This window comes from Hermetia illucens, chromosome 4, assembly GCF_905115235.1.
Source record: "Hermetia illucens chromosome 4, iHerIll2.2.curated.20191125, whole genome shotgun sequence".
Classification (NCBI taxonomy): domain Eukaryota; kingdom Metazoa; phylum Arthropoda; class Insecta; order Diptera; family Stratiomyidae; genus Hermetia; species Hermetia illucens.
This window is the reverse complement of record NC_051852.1, coordinates 4025699-4043762: the sequence shown is the minus strand read 5'-3', so window position 1 is coordinate 4043762 and position 18064 is coordinate 4025699. Positions and strand designations below refer to the sequence as shown.

The following is an 18064-nucleotide window of genomic DNA, read 5'->3' as shown; positions in this document are numbered from 1 at the left end:
TGTGCGCCGTCACATTTGTTCAAGCGATAATAGAGGTAACAGTTGGGTGAGGCATGACAGATCCGCTGCTTGCGGTAGGTCGGGAAACCTGTGAAAAATTGTCAAAGATGAGGAGATCTGAGATTTTTCTACTTCCATTCCAGATATTCCTCAATCGTTAGAATAAACTTCTGCCTCATTTCGCATACGATCGGAAGAAGTCTATCGGCTTCCCCCCACATCTTTATGGTACACCTAATGTAAGTACCGGGCCAATGCTAGTTACAAAGTTTCCCCATTTTTCGGGCAATTTGTGGATATCACCCCAGTACATATTCTCCGCTTTGCTGCAAAACACATCTTTCAACGAACGAAAGAAGCAATACAATTTAAAACTAGTCAAATCGCTACTCAGCGAATGCGTGACCCTTGCAATGACGGATGTTAATCAGGAGGCGCCGCACACGGTTTGTGTGTGTATATGAGGTTGGGGTGGTCCATTCTACTCGATTCCCCCATCTAACGAAACATCCCGGATTAGTTTATGTATCACAGGATTTCCCTCAGTGGATGTTATGCTACCCGCTGCAGTTGGAGCATCATCATCATCATCATCAACGGCGCAACAACCGGTATCCGGTCTAGGCCTGCCTTAATCCTGCTTTTTGGCGGGATAAGATTTGTAGTATGTTTGTTTGGTTTTGATCGGAACAGTTTGGTGTGTTCAGCAGCATTCTCAGTCCAATTACCTGACATTATGGGAAGCCTGTTCCCAGTTTTTGATAGCAACATTAACCAATACTACTGACACCCCAATCGATGGTGCCACTCTAGGCATGGGGAAAGTTGAACCCTCTGTTGTCTCGCTCGATAATCCCCCAAGTTTCCGTCCTTACACTTCAGCCTGAAAGACAGTTGCATATTGTCTCAAGGGAAAAGTCTACCTTCTATTTTTATTCGAGAGGTAAACTCCTGCTCCTGAATCCTGTTGAACCCCTGAGTCTCATCGGTATAATAGGCGTCAGTATATCCTGACACGCATTTTTCTGGTTCGTCCCAGATTTTCGTCCTTGTACGCTTTAAAATAACTTCATATCTTCTACCAAATAGATATATGGAGATCCGAGAATCAGAAGGTATTGCAAAAACTGGATTTAGTTACTCTTCTAACGCTGTGCGCCCCCTTTCAGAATTGCGACCTTAGTGTTCCACGAATGTGATGCCCAACCAGTCTCTCAAACCTTTCAGAAAGAATGATTGATGTCAGCTGATCTGTCTGTCAGGCAGCTGCCTGATATTCAGAGGGAAGTTCTACAAAAGAACCAGAGGGGTGGCAATGGGGCACTCCCTTTCATCCTTTTTGGGTGACGAATTCATATTCAAGATTGAGAATGATCTACATTCCAAAGATCTGGACAAGGCATGTAGGTGACACATTCGCTATTGTCCACGAAGGCAAAGTGGAGGAAATGCTAGAGGTCCCGAATAAGGTACATGGGAACCTTAGATTTTTAGTGGAGGTAGAGGAAAATGGAAAACTCCCATTTCATGATTTAAAGATCATTAGAGAGGAGAAAGGGATCTCTTTTGACATCCACAGGAAGCGTTCACATACGCAGCGAACGATGCCAGATAAATCAAACCACTCTCATTCACATAAAATGGTTCTTTTCCATGCCATGATCCACCGATTTTTCACCGTGCCCCTCAGTGCTGAAAGAGTTGTGAAAAAAAGGAGTATATAATCGACACCGGAGAACGGCTTTCAACGGTAGATTATTGAAAGATTCATGTGGGAAAAGGCGAAACGGCAAAAAATAAGGACAATGACATCCCTCGTTAATAACTTGGAAGAGAAAAGAAAAATAGGGGTCACATTTTCTGCGACTCCGTCAAAACTGATAAAAATGATAAAAGGGCTAAACATCAACATAGTGCCATCGACTAGGACTCGCCAACTCAAAAACAAGCTGGGATCCCCCTAAGGACCGCAGATTAAAACATGAATCCAGTGTGAGAAGTGCCACATAGGACAAACTCAAAATTGGTTTCGGTACGCTGGGGAGAGCACGAAAGCATAGGTTAGGTACTGAAAAAGAATTTATCCCGTTTCAGGAAAAAATCAATTGCATTTTATTTTATTTAGATTCTTTTAGAAAGCGTAGATAGAAGCGACAAAATGATGTTTTCTAAGACAATAGCTAACGAAGAACTTGATCTGGGTAGGGACCCGATACCCGTGGTAATTAGGGAGGGGAAATGGCAGTGAATAGGTCATACTTTGAGAAAGGGCGACAAACGCATTGCTGATTATGCCATGCCATGGAACCCATTTTCCTAGATCGGCCGACGACTGGATCTCCCTTGGATCAAATGATGCAGAATGTAGGCTTCTTGGGAGGATCTTGCGAGAGGTAAAGCGCATTTCGTCGAGTCCGGAACGATGGGGTGTAGGTGTGGGGAGACGCATTTAAGAGATATTGGGCAAATATATATATATATAAATACTAGGCCTCAATCTATCTGGGTTTAGTATCTTAACTGATACTGAGGCAAGTTGGCGGAATATTGGACAAACTTTCTAAAGGCAAAAATATTGGTCTAAGCTTATGTTTATGAAAATGTCCTGAATGTGTTTCACGTGCTCGTAAATTTGCAAATCTACGAATTTGCTAAAAATCCGGAACAAGAGATATGTGTTTTCTGTGCAAACTGACTTTTATTTTGTTTATTATGTTCCAGTAATCATTTGCTCCTTTTCTCAGTTCAGATTTTTTTTGAAAAGAGAAGAAAACGGAGTGACCGAAAATCAATTTGTTTCCGAAATATCTTACTTTGAAAAAAAAAATGTAGCGAAAAGCTACTGAATCCAAGACATAGGTTAACTCAGAGATCAAATAATTGAGTGCAGATCGAGTCGGAAGTCAGGGTCGCTAGTTTGGCTAGAAATTTCACCACTGCTGCGCTATCTACTCGTAGATACATGTAAGACCTTCAGATACAAAGCCTGAAAGCCACCCAGCTCTGATCATTTTGAATTACTAAATCTACAATTGTTTTCCCGGATAATCTTGAACAATCCCTTAACCTGCACTCTTGTGCTTTAGACAGATGTGCAATAGGTACTAAGCCATCTTAGATGCCAACTAAGTTTGTAACGGCGTCCGCTTAGAATGTCGCTATTTGATGTCTGCGATTGCGCGGATCACTTTCTTGAGTATATCATGCGCTCTGCACTCAAGCCGTTCGCTTCGTCTTGTTGTTGGTATTAAGAAAAATAGAATTGAAATAAGAAATGTAAAAATAAAGATATAAGAAAACTATAAAATGGAATGGTCTCACTAATACAATACACCGTGAAAACTCGGGTGAGTTTGACTCTCATAGACGTCGACAGTCGGACAATCTATGAAAATCTAACACTGCTGAATCAAAAGATACCGCACCGATTTCTTGGTGTAGTCAGGCCCAAAGTGAATGTATGGAAAAATTGTATGTGAACATGATTGAAGTCTTTGGCCATTAGTTTTGAGTTGGCTACCAACGCGAGCGGGTCATTTTCTTCGTCAACGAGACACGTACTTACTCTCTTTCCTATATTTTAGTACAGTTTTAGTACAATTATTAGTACTAATCTATATCTAATTTTTTTTTTGTGCTGCAATTGTTGACAATAATTAACCATTTTTGAGGACATTGACTTGACTTGATTCATAAAACAGTCATTCGAATCGGATTTAAAAAAAAAGCATTAAATATAAAAAAAAGTTGTTAACAAAAATTTTCTTGATTGTTTCTTGAAGTGTTTGAATGTCGAATAGTTTGGTTGATCTCGAGTGTTTTTTTAAAAAGAATCTTTTATAGTTTGAAGTGAAACAAAAGGAAATTTTTGTTTACAATGAAACGACCATATGGAATGAATGAAATCAGTGACCCCAAAATAACTTAATATTATTCAAAAAAAAATAAAATTTCAAATATTACATAACATTTGTTCGTCCGTTTTTTTTTCAAATGTGTTTCGCATTTTTTCGTTTTTTTTTTGCTGCCGAACGGATTATACTTAATTTATTATATTACAAAAAAAAATAAATTAAATAAAAATGAAATGATCGCGATTTGCTCGTCAGATAGCAGAGAATCAAAAAAGATACTCAATTTTTCTTCCAGATTTATTTTATAAGGATTTATCGAACGAACTTTGACTACCACACCAACAAAGCACACATTACCACCCTTCTAAAAGTAGAAAAGATCCAATAGTGTTAAATATTACAAATGCGCTTTAGTTTTGTCGCGTTCGTATAGCTTTAGGGAATGATTTACTAGAAACAAATTTTTTATACGATCTAATCTAGAAGATATTTAAAAAAAAAGAAAAAGATTTTTCTCGCTATTTTTCTATATAAGATAATTGTATAAATCGCGTTTACGGTGGCAATCGTCTCAACTAAGTTTTATTGTTTTATTTCTTCCATATACGATTCTCGTCATTAAAAAAATATTTGAAAAATATATAAAAATCTAAAAACGAAAAACTGAACATTAGAAGCGTAAAATAAAAACGAAATCGTCACGATGATGATGGAGAACGGAATCTCCATGGAGTACACGGATGGATATATGGAGCAGGAGGAAGAATGGGAGCGGGAAGGACTCCTAGATCCTGCCTGGGAGAAGCAACAGAAAAAGGTATGTACTTGCTTTATAATTCCTATACTTAGAATAAAAGCTGTCAACAATCGGTTAAAGGTTACTATTTCTGGTTTGGACGTTTGTGGTACACAAATTGTCATTAGTACTTTTTTTTCGGATAATTCTTGCCTTCACCTACTAGTCGCCAATACCAACCCAAGTGCGAATGTTACGTGGATCATTCTAATTTTAACAAAAACCAAGCACCCCTCCTTTCGTTTCAAGGCATCGAATCGTTCAATCGAAACGATCAGCAGTTCAGTTTGCTCAAGCAATTCTACCAAAGAGTTGAAGCATCAGCAGAAAAACGAATCTGAAAATCACACGAATCCAAACTTCTATCGTCTTAAATTACTCCCTCGCGCTAAATCCTCTCGTTCTGCTAAGCTGTCTTAATAAATTTTCACAGTTTTTCCCTCTTGTTGAAACCCGTGCGCTTAGCACCGCCCGCTTGGCCTTTATTATGTAAAAATAATTTCGTACAAAGTGAAAACATCTTTTTCTTTTTTTTTTTCGGTGAACTTTTCACTGTATCTCTATGATATGTAGATGGTTCATATCTTCTGAGATTTTCTTCTCTACATAATCTGCTTTTAATTTTTCTATTTTTTAAAGATTTTCCTTTTTTTCTGTTTTTTTTTAAATGTTCACTTTCCAACCGATCGACACAAGAGACCACAAGAAAAATTGTCCCGAAATCTTATGCTCAAGGTTAAAAATAGCAAGAAAGATATTTTTCTTTTCTTCTGTGTATATTTTTCTATTTTGCAGACTTATTGCGATCTGCAGATGTATTTGTTGAAGATATATTTCTGAAAAATGTGGCATATCAAGTATACGCTTACCTTGGAAGTTATACAAGAGAGAAAAATGTGGTTAGGAAAATGGAATTTTCTTATCGATTTGTGCTGATTATAGCTAAAAATGAACTCAGTGCCTTTCAGGGTGAATTTCGATAAATTTAAAATTTTCTGTTAAACCGTAACTAAGTGAAAAGAGGGATGAAGACGGCTACGGTTTCGTACCAGGGCAGAGCCTACTCATCAGACACTACCTCACCTCTGCCCTGGGAGCACCGTGACCGAAGCGACTCGCAGGTGTTATACGCCCCATTTTATAATTCGTAAAACAGGGCAGAGGTGAGGCAGCGTCTGATGAGTTGCCTCTGCCCTGGTATGAAGCCGTAGCCGTCTTCGTCCCTCTTTTCATTTTTGAACTTTGGGTGTTGACCCAAAAAGAGGAGTCCGTGGACCATAAAGAGTGGGAGCAAATTGCTCTCCATTTGGTCCGGTCCGACATCAAGTGGTTGCGTACTTAGGACTCCTCAATCCCTCAACAAAATTTAAATTGTTGCTTATGACAATATTCCGAATTAGCTTCAAAAAATCTGTCAAAATTAAAATTTCTTAAGTCAATTTGGAGTATCCTCCTTCCTCTCAATAAGATCTAGTTACCTCTTGAACTGCTTCAAAAATTGTCAATAAGTTGACAAAAATATCTACAAAAAAATCATCATCATCATCATCAACGGCGCAACAACCGGTATCCGGTCTAGGCCTGCCTTAATAAGGAACTCCAGACACCTCGGTTTTGAGCCGAGGTCCACCAATTCGATATCCCTAAAAGCTGTCTGGCGTCCTGACCTACGCCATCGCTCCATCTTAGGCAGGGTCTGCCTCGTCTTCTTTTTCTACCATAGATATTGCCCTTATAGACTTTCCCGGTGGGATCATCCTCATCCATACGGATTAAGTGACCCACCCACCGTAACCTATTGAGCCGGATTTTATCCACAACCGGACGGTCATGGTATCGCTCATAGATTTCGTCATTGTATAGGCTACGGAATCGTCCATCCTCATGTAGGGGGCCAAAAATTCTTCGGAGGATTCTTCTCTCGAACGCGGCCAAGAGTTCACAATTTTTCTTGCTAAGAACCCAAGTTTCCGAGGAATACATGAGGACTGGCAAGATCATAGTCTTGTACAGTAAGAGCTTTGACCCTATGGTGAAACGTTTCGAGCGGAACAGTCTTTGTAAGCTGAAATAGGCTCTGTTGGCTGACAACAACCGTAGTTCATCGTAATTGTTATCGGTTGTGATTTTCGACCCTAGATAGGAGAAATTGTCAACGGTCTCAAAGTTGTATTCTCCTATCCTTGTTCTTCTTCGTGTTTGACCAGTGCGGTTTGATGTTGGTTGATTCGTCTTCGGTGCTGACATTGCCACCATATATTTTGTCTTGCCTTCATTGATGTGCAGCCCAAGATCTCGCCCCAATCGCCGCCTGATCGATCTGAATGAAGGCAGTTTGTACGTCTCGGGTGGTTCTTCCCATGATGTCGATATCGTCAGCATAGGCCAGTAGTTGGGTGGACTTGAAGAGGATTGTACCTCTTGCATTTACCTTAGCATCACGGATCACTTTCTCGAGGCCAGGTTAAAGAGGACGCATGATAGGGCATCCCCTTGTCGTAGACCGTTGTTGATGTCGAATGGTCTTGACAGTGATCCTGCTGCTTTTATCTGGCCTCGTACATTGGTTAGGGTCAGCCTACTCAGTCTTATCAATTTCGTCGGGATACCGAATTCTCCCATAGCCGTGTACAGTTGTACCCTGGCTATGCTATCACAAGCGGCTCTAAAGTCGATGAGTAGATGGTGCAACTGTTGCCCATATTCCAACAGTTTTTCCATCGCTTGCCGCAGAGAGAAAATCTGATCTGTTGCTGATTTGCCTGGAGTGAAGCCTCTTTGGTATGGGCCAATGATGTTCTGGGCGTATGGGGCTATCCGACCTAGCAGGATAGCGGAGAATATCTTATTGATGGTACTCAGCAACGTGATACCTCTATAATTGCTGCACTGTGTGATATCTCCCTTTTTATGTATGAGGCAGATAATACCTCGTTGCCAGTCGTCAGGCATTGATTCGCTGTCCCATACCTTGAGCACAAGTTGATGAACCACTTGGTGTAACTGGTCGCCTCCATATTTAACCAATTCGGCTGTAATTCCATCGGCTCCTGGCGACTTATGATTTTTTAGCCGATGAATTGCACGGACTGTTTCTCCTAAACTTGGTGGCGGCAGTATTTGTCCGTCATCTTCAGTTGGCGGGACCTCCAACTCGCCGATGTTCTGGTTGTTCATTAGCTCATCAAAGTACTCAACCCATCGCTCTAATATGCCCATTCTGTCGGAAATCAGATTTCCCTCTTTGTCTCGGCAGGATGAGCATCGAGGTGTATAAGGCTTCATCCTGCTGATTTGTTGGTAAAACTTGCGCGCCTGGTGCGGTTGCTCCCTGTACTTTTCTAGTTCACAGACTTGTTGGTTCTCCCAGGCTTGCTTTTTCCGCTCGACGGAGTTCGTGATAAGTAGGGTAAGAAATCTGATGGTAAGGGGTTCTGAGAAACTGTCAGCCAATTCTTCATGATGGTGAGACGTATATACAAGACACAATGAACGGAGGGAGGGGGAATTGGGCAGACACAGACTTAAGGGAACACAATCAGAGGGTGGGCCAGAAGAGAAAAAGACGAGTTCGGCGTCGAGTGTATCTTTTATTGCAATTAGAACCCACCGACAGTAGACTTACATAATGCAGCCCTGTCTTTATCACAGCGACAAAAGAAATATCTCCCGGGGAGCTCCGAATTTAATATATTATCTTAAAGCCAGGTTTCATAAATTACACAATGTTGCTGAGGTTTCATAAATGGAGATTGCATCATGTTGCCGAGCCAGCACGGTAAAATTGGTAAAAATCCCTCATACTGGCTTGTCCAGGTTTGCAGATTTCCACCTCCTTCTTAAAAATATCTGAGGAATTGCCAAATCCGCCTCCCTTCATCCGGATAAAGAAGCTTTCGGCGGTGCATATTAACATAGACAAGTATATTTTTTTTAAGAATTGCGGAGTCCTAATTCCACCTCCACTTGATATCGGACTGGACCAAATGGGGAGCAATTAACTTCCTCTTTTTTTGCTCCACGACCCCTGATTTAGGGCTTAGCAGCCAAAATTTCAAAGATATTAGGCGAAAACGGTTTTACGACTTCTTATCAGGTAGAGGCAAATCGTTAGACGCTGCCTCACCTCTGCCTGGGAGGAGCATGACCGAAGCGGCTCACAGACATTCGATGCTCCTTTATGTAATTCGCAGAACACGGCATGACTGCGAATTAAATTGAACGTAAATCCGCCAATACTTTGGGCCAAAGCTTGGCCAGAGCTGAATATATTTTTTTAAAAATTACCGGGCCCTGAGTCCACGCCCATTTGGTGTCAGGCCGACCCAAATAAGGATCAACTTACTTTCTCTTTTTTTTTTTGGTCCGCGGATACCTCGTTTAGAGCTTAGCACGCAAACTTAAAAAATATTAGACGAAGACGGCTTAACGATTTCTTACCAGGGCAGAAGTATATCACCAGAGGCTGCCTCACCTCTGACCTAGGAGCAGCGTGACCGAAGCGGCTCGCAGATGTCAAATGCTCTGTTATGTAATTCGCAGAACACGATATGACTGCGAATTACATTGAACGTAAATCCGCCTATACTTTGGGCCAAAGCTTGGCTAGAGCTGAACATATTTTTTTAGGAATTGCGGGCTCCGAAGTTCACATCCACTTGATGTCGGACCGGATCAAATGGGGAGCAACTCTCCTGTGTTACTCCTCCTCATCCTGTACTCGGTATGCGGCATTCTTCCGTTCCGTTGCTAGCTTACATTCATCATCAAACCAGCCGTTCCGACTCCTTTTGCGACTGGGGCCAAGTCTGTTTGTGGCCGTATCCATGATAACGTTCTTCAGGTGATTGTGAAGATCATTTGTTGATGCTTCATCTCCAGGTCCTCTGTTGACTGCGGTTATTGCGGCATCCATTTCCCTCTTATAGGTGTCGCGGAGGGTTGTGTTGTGGATGGCTTCAGTGTTCACTCTCATCTGATTGTCAGAGGGGATTCTAGGTGGTATTGTTATTCGAGCTCGGAGCACCATGCCAACGAGATAGTGATCCGAGTCTATATTGGCCCCCCTATATATTCTGACATTCATCAAGGCTGAGAGGTGGCGGCGTTCGATCAACACGTGGTCAGTTTGGTTGAAAGTGGTCCCGTCTGGAGAGGTCCACGTATGTTTGTGGACCGCTTTCCGCGCAAACCAGGTACTTCCAACAACCATTTCGTGTGACCCTGCTAATCGAATAGTCCGCAGTCCGTTATGATTTGTTTTTTCCTGTAAACTATGGGAGCCAACGTATCGCCTGAATACGGGCTCCTTCCCTACTTGGCTGTTAAAATCCCCAAGTATGAGTTTGATATCTTATCTGGGACAGGCTTCGAGGGTTCGTTCTACTGCCTCGTAGAAGGTATCCTTCTCCGACTCTGCAGTCTCCTCTGTAGGGGCGTGAACGTTTATGAGGCTTATATTTCTAAACTTGCCTGGCAAGCGCAGAGTGCACAGCCGTTCGCTTATGTTTTCAAAGCCGACAACAGCAGGTTTCATTTTTTGGCTGACTAAGAAACCTACTCCGAGCACATGGTTTACTGGATGACCGCTATAATATATGATGTAGTGGCTCTTCTCCAGGAAACCGGTTCCTGTCCATCGCATCTCTTGCAACGCTGTTACATCAGCCCTATATTGGGACAGGGTATCGGCTAGCTGCTCATCAGCTTCATCTCTGTACAGGGAGCGCACGTTCCATGAGAAAATGCGCAAATCGTTGATCCGTTGTCGTTGCCGGGTCCGTCGTTTTAAAATCCGTCCTGTCCGAGGCTCCTGTTGTGGCTTCGTAACAAGTTGTTTTCCGTGTAGGGTTGTCAGCCCTACCCAACCCCCAACCTGGAGGACCAGTTGGTACAATTTGTCCGGTTTTTAGGCGCGGGAGACTCGCCCTCATCCTTCTCCGTCTGCAGCTTTTCGTTAAGAAAGAGCTCCCAGCGGTCACCACGTGGAGGTGGAGATAGGGTTTGGTAGTAGAGCTGTTGGTGTTGGTTCAGCAGGCATTTCCCAAGTTTTATGCTTCATCGTGGGTACCAATCCACGTTTCGCCCTGGGACCTATACTACCCTTTGACCGCCTTACCCGCCTCACTAAGTTGACAAAAACATCTACAAAAAATATCTATTTATAATACCAAACCTCACGAAAGTACCCGGAGAAATCATTACTCAAAATGCTTTAAAAAAAATTTCTCCGCTCCATAAATAATACCAAAATCAATCATTTTCATTCCGATAGCTTGCAATATTTATCGTCAGATAAAGTTACATACAAAATCTAAAAAATCTACCTTTCCTTATCAAAAAAGATAAAAACTTCGAAACACTAAAGCTAATTTTTTTATTAATCACGTGTTATGCATAAATATATATACATTGAGGGAATGAATGACGAAATATTCAATATCTATCTCCGCTAAATACCGCGAAAATGATTATTTTCGCGTAAGCAAATCTAGGTAAAACCAAATATTATGGCTCTGATAACGCGAAATCACGAAATAAGATAAGGAAACTATTGCGATGTCATGACATTCACTTCGATTTTGCTATATTTAGATAACTTGGTTAGATGTTTTCATTATTATTGACATTTTTGATCCTAGTCAATATTGACATTCATAGTTTACCTGTGAAAAAAAAACTAATTTCCGGTTACATTCCAAAAGCCAATAGAATACTTAGTATACTCGCAAATTTGTAATATTGAATTTATTCAGTTGTCTCCGTCAATCTTTTTTTCAGCCAAATGGTAGTAGTCTCAATTGTATGTAGAATTCGGAACTTCCTCGAGGAATTCATAGTAGGTTTTCCTTGAATTTTGAACTTCATCATCATCAACGGCGCAACAACCGGTATCCCGTCTAGGCCTGCCTTAATAAGGAACTCCAGACATCCTGGTTTTGCGTCGAGGTCCACCAATTCGATATCCCTAAAAGCTGTCTGGCGTCCTGACCTACGCCATCGCTTCATCTTAGGCAGGGTCTGCCTCGTCTTCTTTTTCTACCATAGATATTGCCCTTATAGACTTTCCGGGTGGGATCATCCTCATCCATACGGATTAAGTGACCCGCCCACCGTAGCCTATTGAGCCGGATTTTATCCACAACCTGGCGGTCATGGTATCGCTCATAGATTTCGTCATTGTGTAGGCTACGGAATCGTCCATCCTCATGTAGGGGGCCAAAAATTCTTCGAAGGATTCTTCTTTTGAATTTACTCTAGTTTTTTTAGTCCAATGTCACGCATATCTCCTCGGGTGACACCTGTCAGATCAAAACAGTATTTTCCTTCAAAATGGACCCTTTTAATTCAATTGAAAATTCAAATTGCCACGGAAGTTTCTGGTTTCGAACAAAACTTTCTGAAACCACTAAACCTCCCTCAGTTTCCTCCTTAAATTGAGATTTTATACATATTACTCCCGGGTTTAATCCTAAGGATTATGTTGTTTACCAAATGTACTAGTAAACTTCCAAGGAAAATTATGTGTGATTTTCAGTTGTATACCTAAAATACTTTGCATACTCGTGTATGTCTTCTTGTTTTTGTTTTGTAGCCCTAATAGTCCTAATCCTAATCAGGATGGTATATTGCTCACATAATGAACATAGTGAAGGAGTAAATCCCAGTCGGGTTTTTAATATCCAGGTAATGGACTTATCTACAAAAACCATAGTTACTAGTCAAAAACCAATGTAAAGATGCAGATACTAAAAAGAGATACACAATTTTCTTCGTGGTCCTTTATAATAAAACTCAGAAAAGGGACCACTCGCTAAACTTCTTTGAAGTAGAGTTAAAACTGTCTCCTTGACTTGAACCATAAGGTAGATCTGAGCGCAGGAGATAAATAAATTTATTTTGTACTTTAAATGTAACTGATCAGATAAATTAAAAGGAAGGAAAATATTATTTGTAAAGGACTAATTTGTAGGAGATATTTTTGAAGAAGTAGTAGATAATGTAGGATAGGTGGGGGGAAAACTGGGATTTTCTTGCTTTAGCAATTTATCAAACCCAGTGGAGAAATAGTGGCACAGTAAAGTTTAAATGAGTTAGACGGGGATGCCAGGTATATTTGCTAAACGAGCAGGCGATGTTGGATGGCTAATTAATTGACAAATTAAAATTTACGAAAACCTTAAATTACAAGTTTTTGCCTCACTGAGTGGGGAAGAAACTGGCACTGAAATTGGGTTCGAGTTCTTACCCCATTGCTTCGAAAGCCATAATTTATTTGTGAATTCTTAGAAACAAACAATTCTAAAAGTAATCTTAAAATAAACGTCAATTCTTTTAAACAAAGTTAGGGTTTCTTTCCCTTGAAACCTATCTCTAATGTCCAGAAGGAAACCTAAAAAAATAAATACAGCGAGGTATTCATGAAAAGATAAAGTGTTTTGAAATCACGTGTCCTTGTGAATCAAAGGTTGGGACAATTTCATTTTAATATCAGCAATAAAGTAAAAGTCTTCCTCGACGGTTTCTGAAAATTGTAGACTGTTAGCAACTCTCTTGAAGGACACTCCTTCGAATTCATCATTGTGAACAGCAATCAGCAATGGCAGGAACTGAATCTGTTTCATTAGACTCAGTGGTATCACCTCTGATTCCGTTTCCAGCGTGATCATGTTACCTGTGTTCGTTAGCATTCTCTCCTTGTAGCACACCAGCCTCTTCATCCACGTTAAAAGCTGTGAATTGTCACCTGACTTTAACTGCTCTTCGTTTTCTTCTTCATTTGCGCTCTGATTCGTAGTTTCTGAAGGCCAACGTGTGAACTTGTTGCGATCCAGAGTAAATATTCCATTAGTCCTGAAACCGTTTACAGCATTTAGAAAGGCAGCTGGTGGTTTACCAGCTGCACCATAAATGCTTAAAGTTTGATTAGGATGACAAACACTCCAATCATCCGCAGCAAAATCATAAAATGCCTTTAATGGTTTGAAATAATTCCTGCGTTTAATTGGCTGCTGTGCGGTGGAAGACTCAACATATGAATGTTATTATCCTTATCAAATGGAATAGATTCAAGGCTAATATGGAATGTCTGGTTATTAAGTATTAACAGCACAGGTCTTTCTGGAGAAGAGCTTGTATACTTTTTGAAGTGGCCCAACCATTTGAGCAACCTTGGAGTATTCATGTAACCCTTGTCAGTAACTCCCATTTCGCTACCTGTAGGTCCATCTTTTATGAGCAGGGGATTCTGACACTTCCTTGCAAAAATAAAGAATGGTGGAATATAATGACCTGAATTTTATTTTAATCGCGTGTGTAAACGGTTGTGACCGGGGATTTCAGAAAAATTGAGAAAAACCAATGTCAGTCGATTCGGAAGGGAAATTCCGCAGCGAAATCAAAGAGCGCTTGAATGTTGTGTACGGCGACTCCGCTCCACGATCTCGTATTGACAGACCGCCGATTCAAGATGCGCTAGATAATGTCACATCTATCTCAAAAGACCGCGTGTGACCTATCTTGCATAAAATTTTAAGTATGAGAAAGCTGTCGGCGCGATAGGTGTCGCATTTGTTCACTCCGGACAGCAAGCACAACCGTGAGTCCACTTTAGAGAAGTTGATGCTGTTTAAGCGCAATCCGAGGGAGTTTCTGTGTCGTTTTGTGACTGTTAACGTAACATGGGTTCACTGGTACACCTCACTGACCAAGGAACAGTTTAAGCATTGGACTTCATCTGGAAAACGTGCTCCAAAGGAAGCGAAGACTATCCTATCGCCCGGAAAGGGTATGATTTGCATCTGGATCTGGAGGAGGGCAAAATAGTCACAAGGCTCTACTATATCCAGTTATTGGGTCGATTCGACGCCGAATTGCAAAAAAAAGGTCCGATTTGGCGAGGAAAAAATGCTCTTCCACTATGCTAACTGCTACCCCATCCATCGTATTCTCGAGTTTTTGGCCCCTTGCGACTTCTTCTTGTTTCCAAACCGCAAAAGCTCTTTCGCCGGCAAAAATTTGAGTCGAATGAAATGGTCACCGCCGCTGCGGAAACCTACTTTGCAAACCTCGAGAAAACGTATTTTTCAGACGGGTTAAAGGAGTTGGAGCTTTGCTGGATCAAGTGAGTATCACTGGGTAAAGCTAAAAGGAGACTATGTTGAGAAATAAATTGCCACTTCTCCAAAATTGTCGTTTTTCTTTTGTAGGCTAAGTATCAGAGTTATTGCATTGCCCTTAGAGCCTATAACACATTAATACTCATATCATCATCATCTTTATGGCTTTTTCTCGAATTTTTGGGTCTGTCTAAGAATGAAACCTGTCTTGCTAAAGTCTCCAATATTTGAGTGGAATTTTATATGCCTTTGAAAAGTCACACTAATAAATGTAAAAGTTTTCAAGAAAACTGCGAGTGGCAGATAGGCAATAAACCAATTTGAATAAGGTTGTTTTATACGAAACCTTTAAAAATACAAACAAAATTTTCAACCTACATAATTTCCCGTGCGTTCTTTATGTTTTTCCCAGCCTGTAATGGGTTGGTTAACATTAACGCCAAGTTGTCTATTCACAACCACGAAGTGTCAAAATTTGGACTTAGGTCCGTTGACACAAAATACAGTTCTATTGAAGCTCTTGCTGACGGACGTTTTCTTGTCCCTTTGCTAGGTCGTTCGGAAAATGGGTCGAGTTGTTAGTATTTCAGTTACTCATAAATCATTGCCAAAAATCACGTGTTTTAACTACAGATCAGCGGAAAATGTGCATCAAGAAGGGTTTTATCACTAAATGAGCCATCGATTTCAGCCTAAAATCGATCGGTGAAGAGGATGAAACAAGAGGGTCAAAAAAAAGGCTCCACCTCGCGCGTAGAGTAAAACAACTCCATAACTTGGCAGTCTCCCTCGCCCCATGAAACTCCCACTAGTTGCCAGCAGTAAATAACCGGGGTTGGGAGTACATGCCCCAAGGATTCTCTTGGGACATACTTAGAGGGCCTTGGGAGGCTTCATGGTGTAAGCCACTTCAAATGACTCTTCATGCAGACGTGGTTATTAACGCCCAAGGTCTTGGAGCATTTGCCCCAAGGATTCTCTGGAGACATACTTAGAGGGCCTTGGGAGGCTTCATGGCCTAAGCCACTTCAAATGACTCCTCATGCAGACGTGGTTATTATCGCCCAAGGTCTTGGAGCATTTGCCCCAAGGATTCTCTGGAGACATACTTAGAGGGCCTTGGGAGGCTTCATGGCCTAATCCACTTCAAATGACTCTTCATGCAGACGTGGATATTAACGCCCAAGGTCTTGGAGCATTTGCCCCAAGGATTCTCTTGGGACATACTTAGAGGGCCTTGGGAGGCTTCATGGCCTAAGTCACTTCAAATGACTCTTCATGCAGACGTGGTTATTAACGCCTAAGGTCTTGGAGCATTTGCCCCAAGGATTCTCTGGAGACATACTTAGAGGGCCTTGGGAGGCTTCATGGCCTAAGCCACTTCAAATGACTCCTCATGCAGACGTGGTTATTATCGCCCAGGGTCTTGGTGCATTTGCCTACTGCATCACGACCAGTAAATCAAAGTGACTACAGAGTTTCCCTAGGTCACGTGGAGGTAGTCCTCGGCCATTTCGTTTTGATTCGAGGGAGAGGATTTTTGCCCCATCTGAACACAAGTACAGTTACGTCCGTGGTGATTTAACGTGAGTAGGACGATATAAGTTTCTGATGATCGACCGTTATGCAAGGGCCAATCGAGTTTGGAAAATTCACATTTTATCATCGCCATTGGGAATCAATTTTGAGAGCTTATGAGTTCCGTTCTGTAGAGTTTTGTATATGGTATCCATGGTGAGCCTAGCACTGTGCTCCTATTCACCAAACGATTTTGGGAGAAGTTTCCATTCTTTTTCACGTGATTCTAGGGTGACCCACTCGCCGATCGTCCTGGGATGTAGTGAATTCCATTGCATAGAACTCCGCGGGGGGTGTTGATGTGCTCAATACAGGAGGACCCAGAGCCGATACCAGCCTGCTCTCCGTCGATCGAGCTTGACGGTAGTTCTTTGATGGAGTGATAGGAGGAGGAGGAGGTTTTCAATTTATATCCTTGCGACGAAAGGAAGCACGCAAATATCTTTCTAATTGCCGCACTCAGTATCGGTGCCCTTTTTCAGGAATCTTAAAACTTCCCCTTTTTCCACTCGTTAAGGAAATTTTGAGATTCCCAAGATTTACGGATAAATGGAAGTAGCACCATTGCAGAGATTGCAGAAGCTTTACCTCGTTTGAGTATGTTGATGGCAAAGATAATTTCACCTACAATAGGTGGAATTTCACTGGATGTTCTACTAGATATGTAAAGAGACTAAATGGTAGTCGAAAGGAGCCAAGCCTTCTGATTATGCCGGGTGGGATAATGGAAGGGTTATCCCACCCGGCACAATCAGAAGACTGACAAAAGCTGCAAATTTATCTTTAACGTGCTTTGGAAACTATAAAAGAATTATATTTCCTAGTCTTGTTCCTCATTCTGGTTGTTTTTCAATCAAATCTTGGTTTTAGTTGATGATTGGAGTTGTTAAACCACATCTATTTGGTCTGACCAAACACAGTATTACTTTCCTCACGAATCGACTTGGTTTTGCTCACGATGTTGTTGGTTATCCACTATCAATCTATGAATTATTTGGCTTTGGATTTTCGTCACTCGTCACGATTCGATTGCGGAAAGTCTATTCGCTCTTCTGCTGCATCGGTGAAGCATAATTTCTGAAGTTTTCTTCCTGTTCTATAGTTGTCTCTCAATCAATTGATGGGTACCCATTTTCCCGACTTGTAAGGTCAACTGAGCTGCGGGAACAGCAGCTTCATATGCACACACTTAGTACGGTTGAGAATCTTAGTGTGATCCTTCCACATCTTCGGCTTCTCATCATCATATGTGAGCCTACCGTGAACGTCCCTTAAGGGGCGCATAAAAAGCTTATGGCCACTTGAAACTTCTTCGTGATGCAGCATGCGTTGCTATTTACGACAATTTCTGTTTTTTTCTTCCTCTTGTTTCGACGTATACTACTCTGAACTTGTCATACTGTACCCCGGTAACGGAGCTCCAGCGCCTCGCATTCATCCCCGTTCACAGCCAACAACAGAGTTCTCAGTTCCTTACGTTCATTGATGCGCCTCCATGTTTCCACAGTCAGCCAAGTCATATAACGTCCTTTTGGGATGTGACCAAGTTTTCCATCAGCACCAGAAAAAAGGACAGTTTTACTGGTGGCCAAGCGGTCATTAATATTCTCGGGCGGGTTGCTAAAAGGTTCTGAAGTTTTCCCACAGCAGTAGAACGGCAGCTGAATCCCGAAGGCGGCACATATTGAATTCCGAGGGCCGACTTTCTGTTCTTCTTC

The 18064-nt window shown here is 41.6% G+C and overlaps 1 protein-coding gene across 6 annotated transcripts in view; it reads left to right on the top strand.

Moving 5' to 3' along the window:
- The window catches only part of LOC119656077 (alpha-actinin, sarcomeric), a 186309-nt gene that overhangs the window by 49302 nt on the left and 118943 nt on the right, over positions 1-18064 (top strand). For 3 of the 6 annotated variants that reach the window (XM_038062364.1, XM_038062363.1, XM_038062358.1), the window contains exons 1-2: positions 3410-3557; positions 4529-4671. In XM_038062364.1, the coding sequence (XP_037918292.1) occupies positions 4558-4671 (114 nt within the window). In that variant the 5' untranslated portion in view covers positions 3410-3557; positions 4529-4557. The other 3 variants (XM_038062361.1, XM_038062360.1, XM_038062362.1) reach the window with 3 other exon arrangements.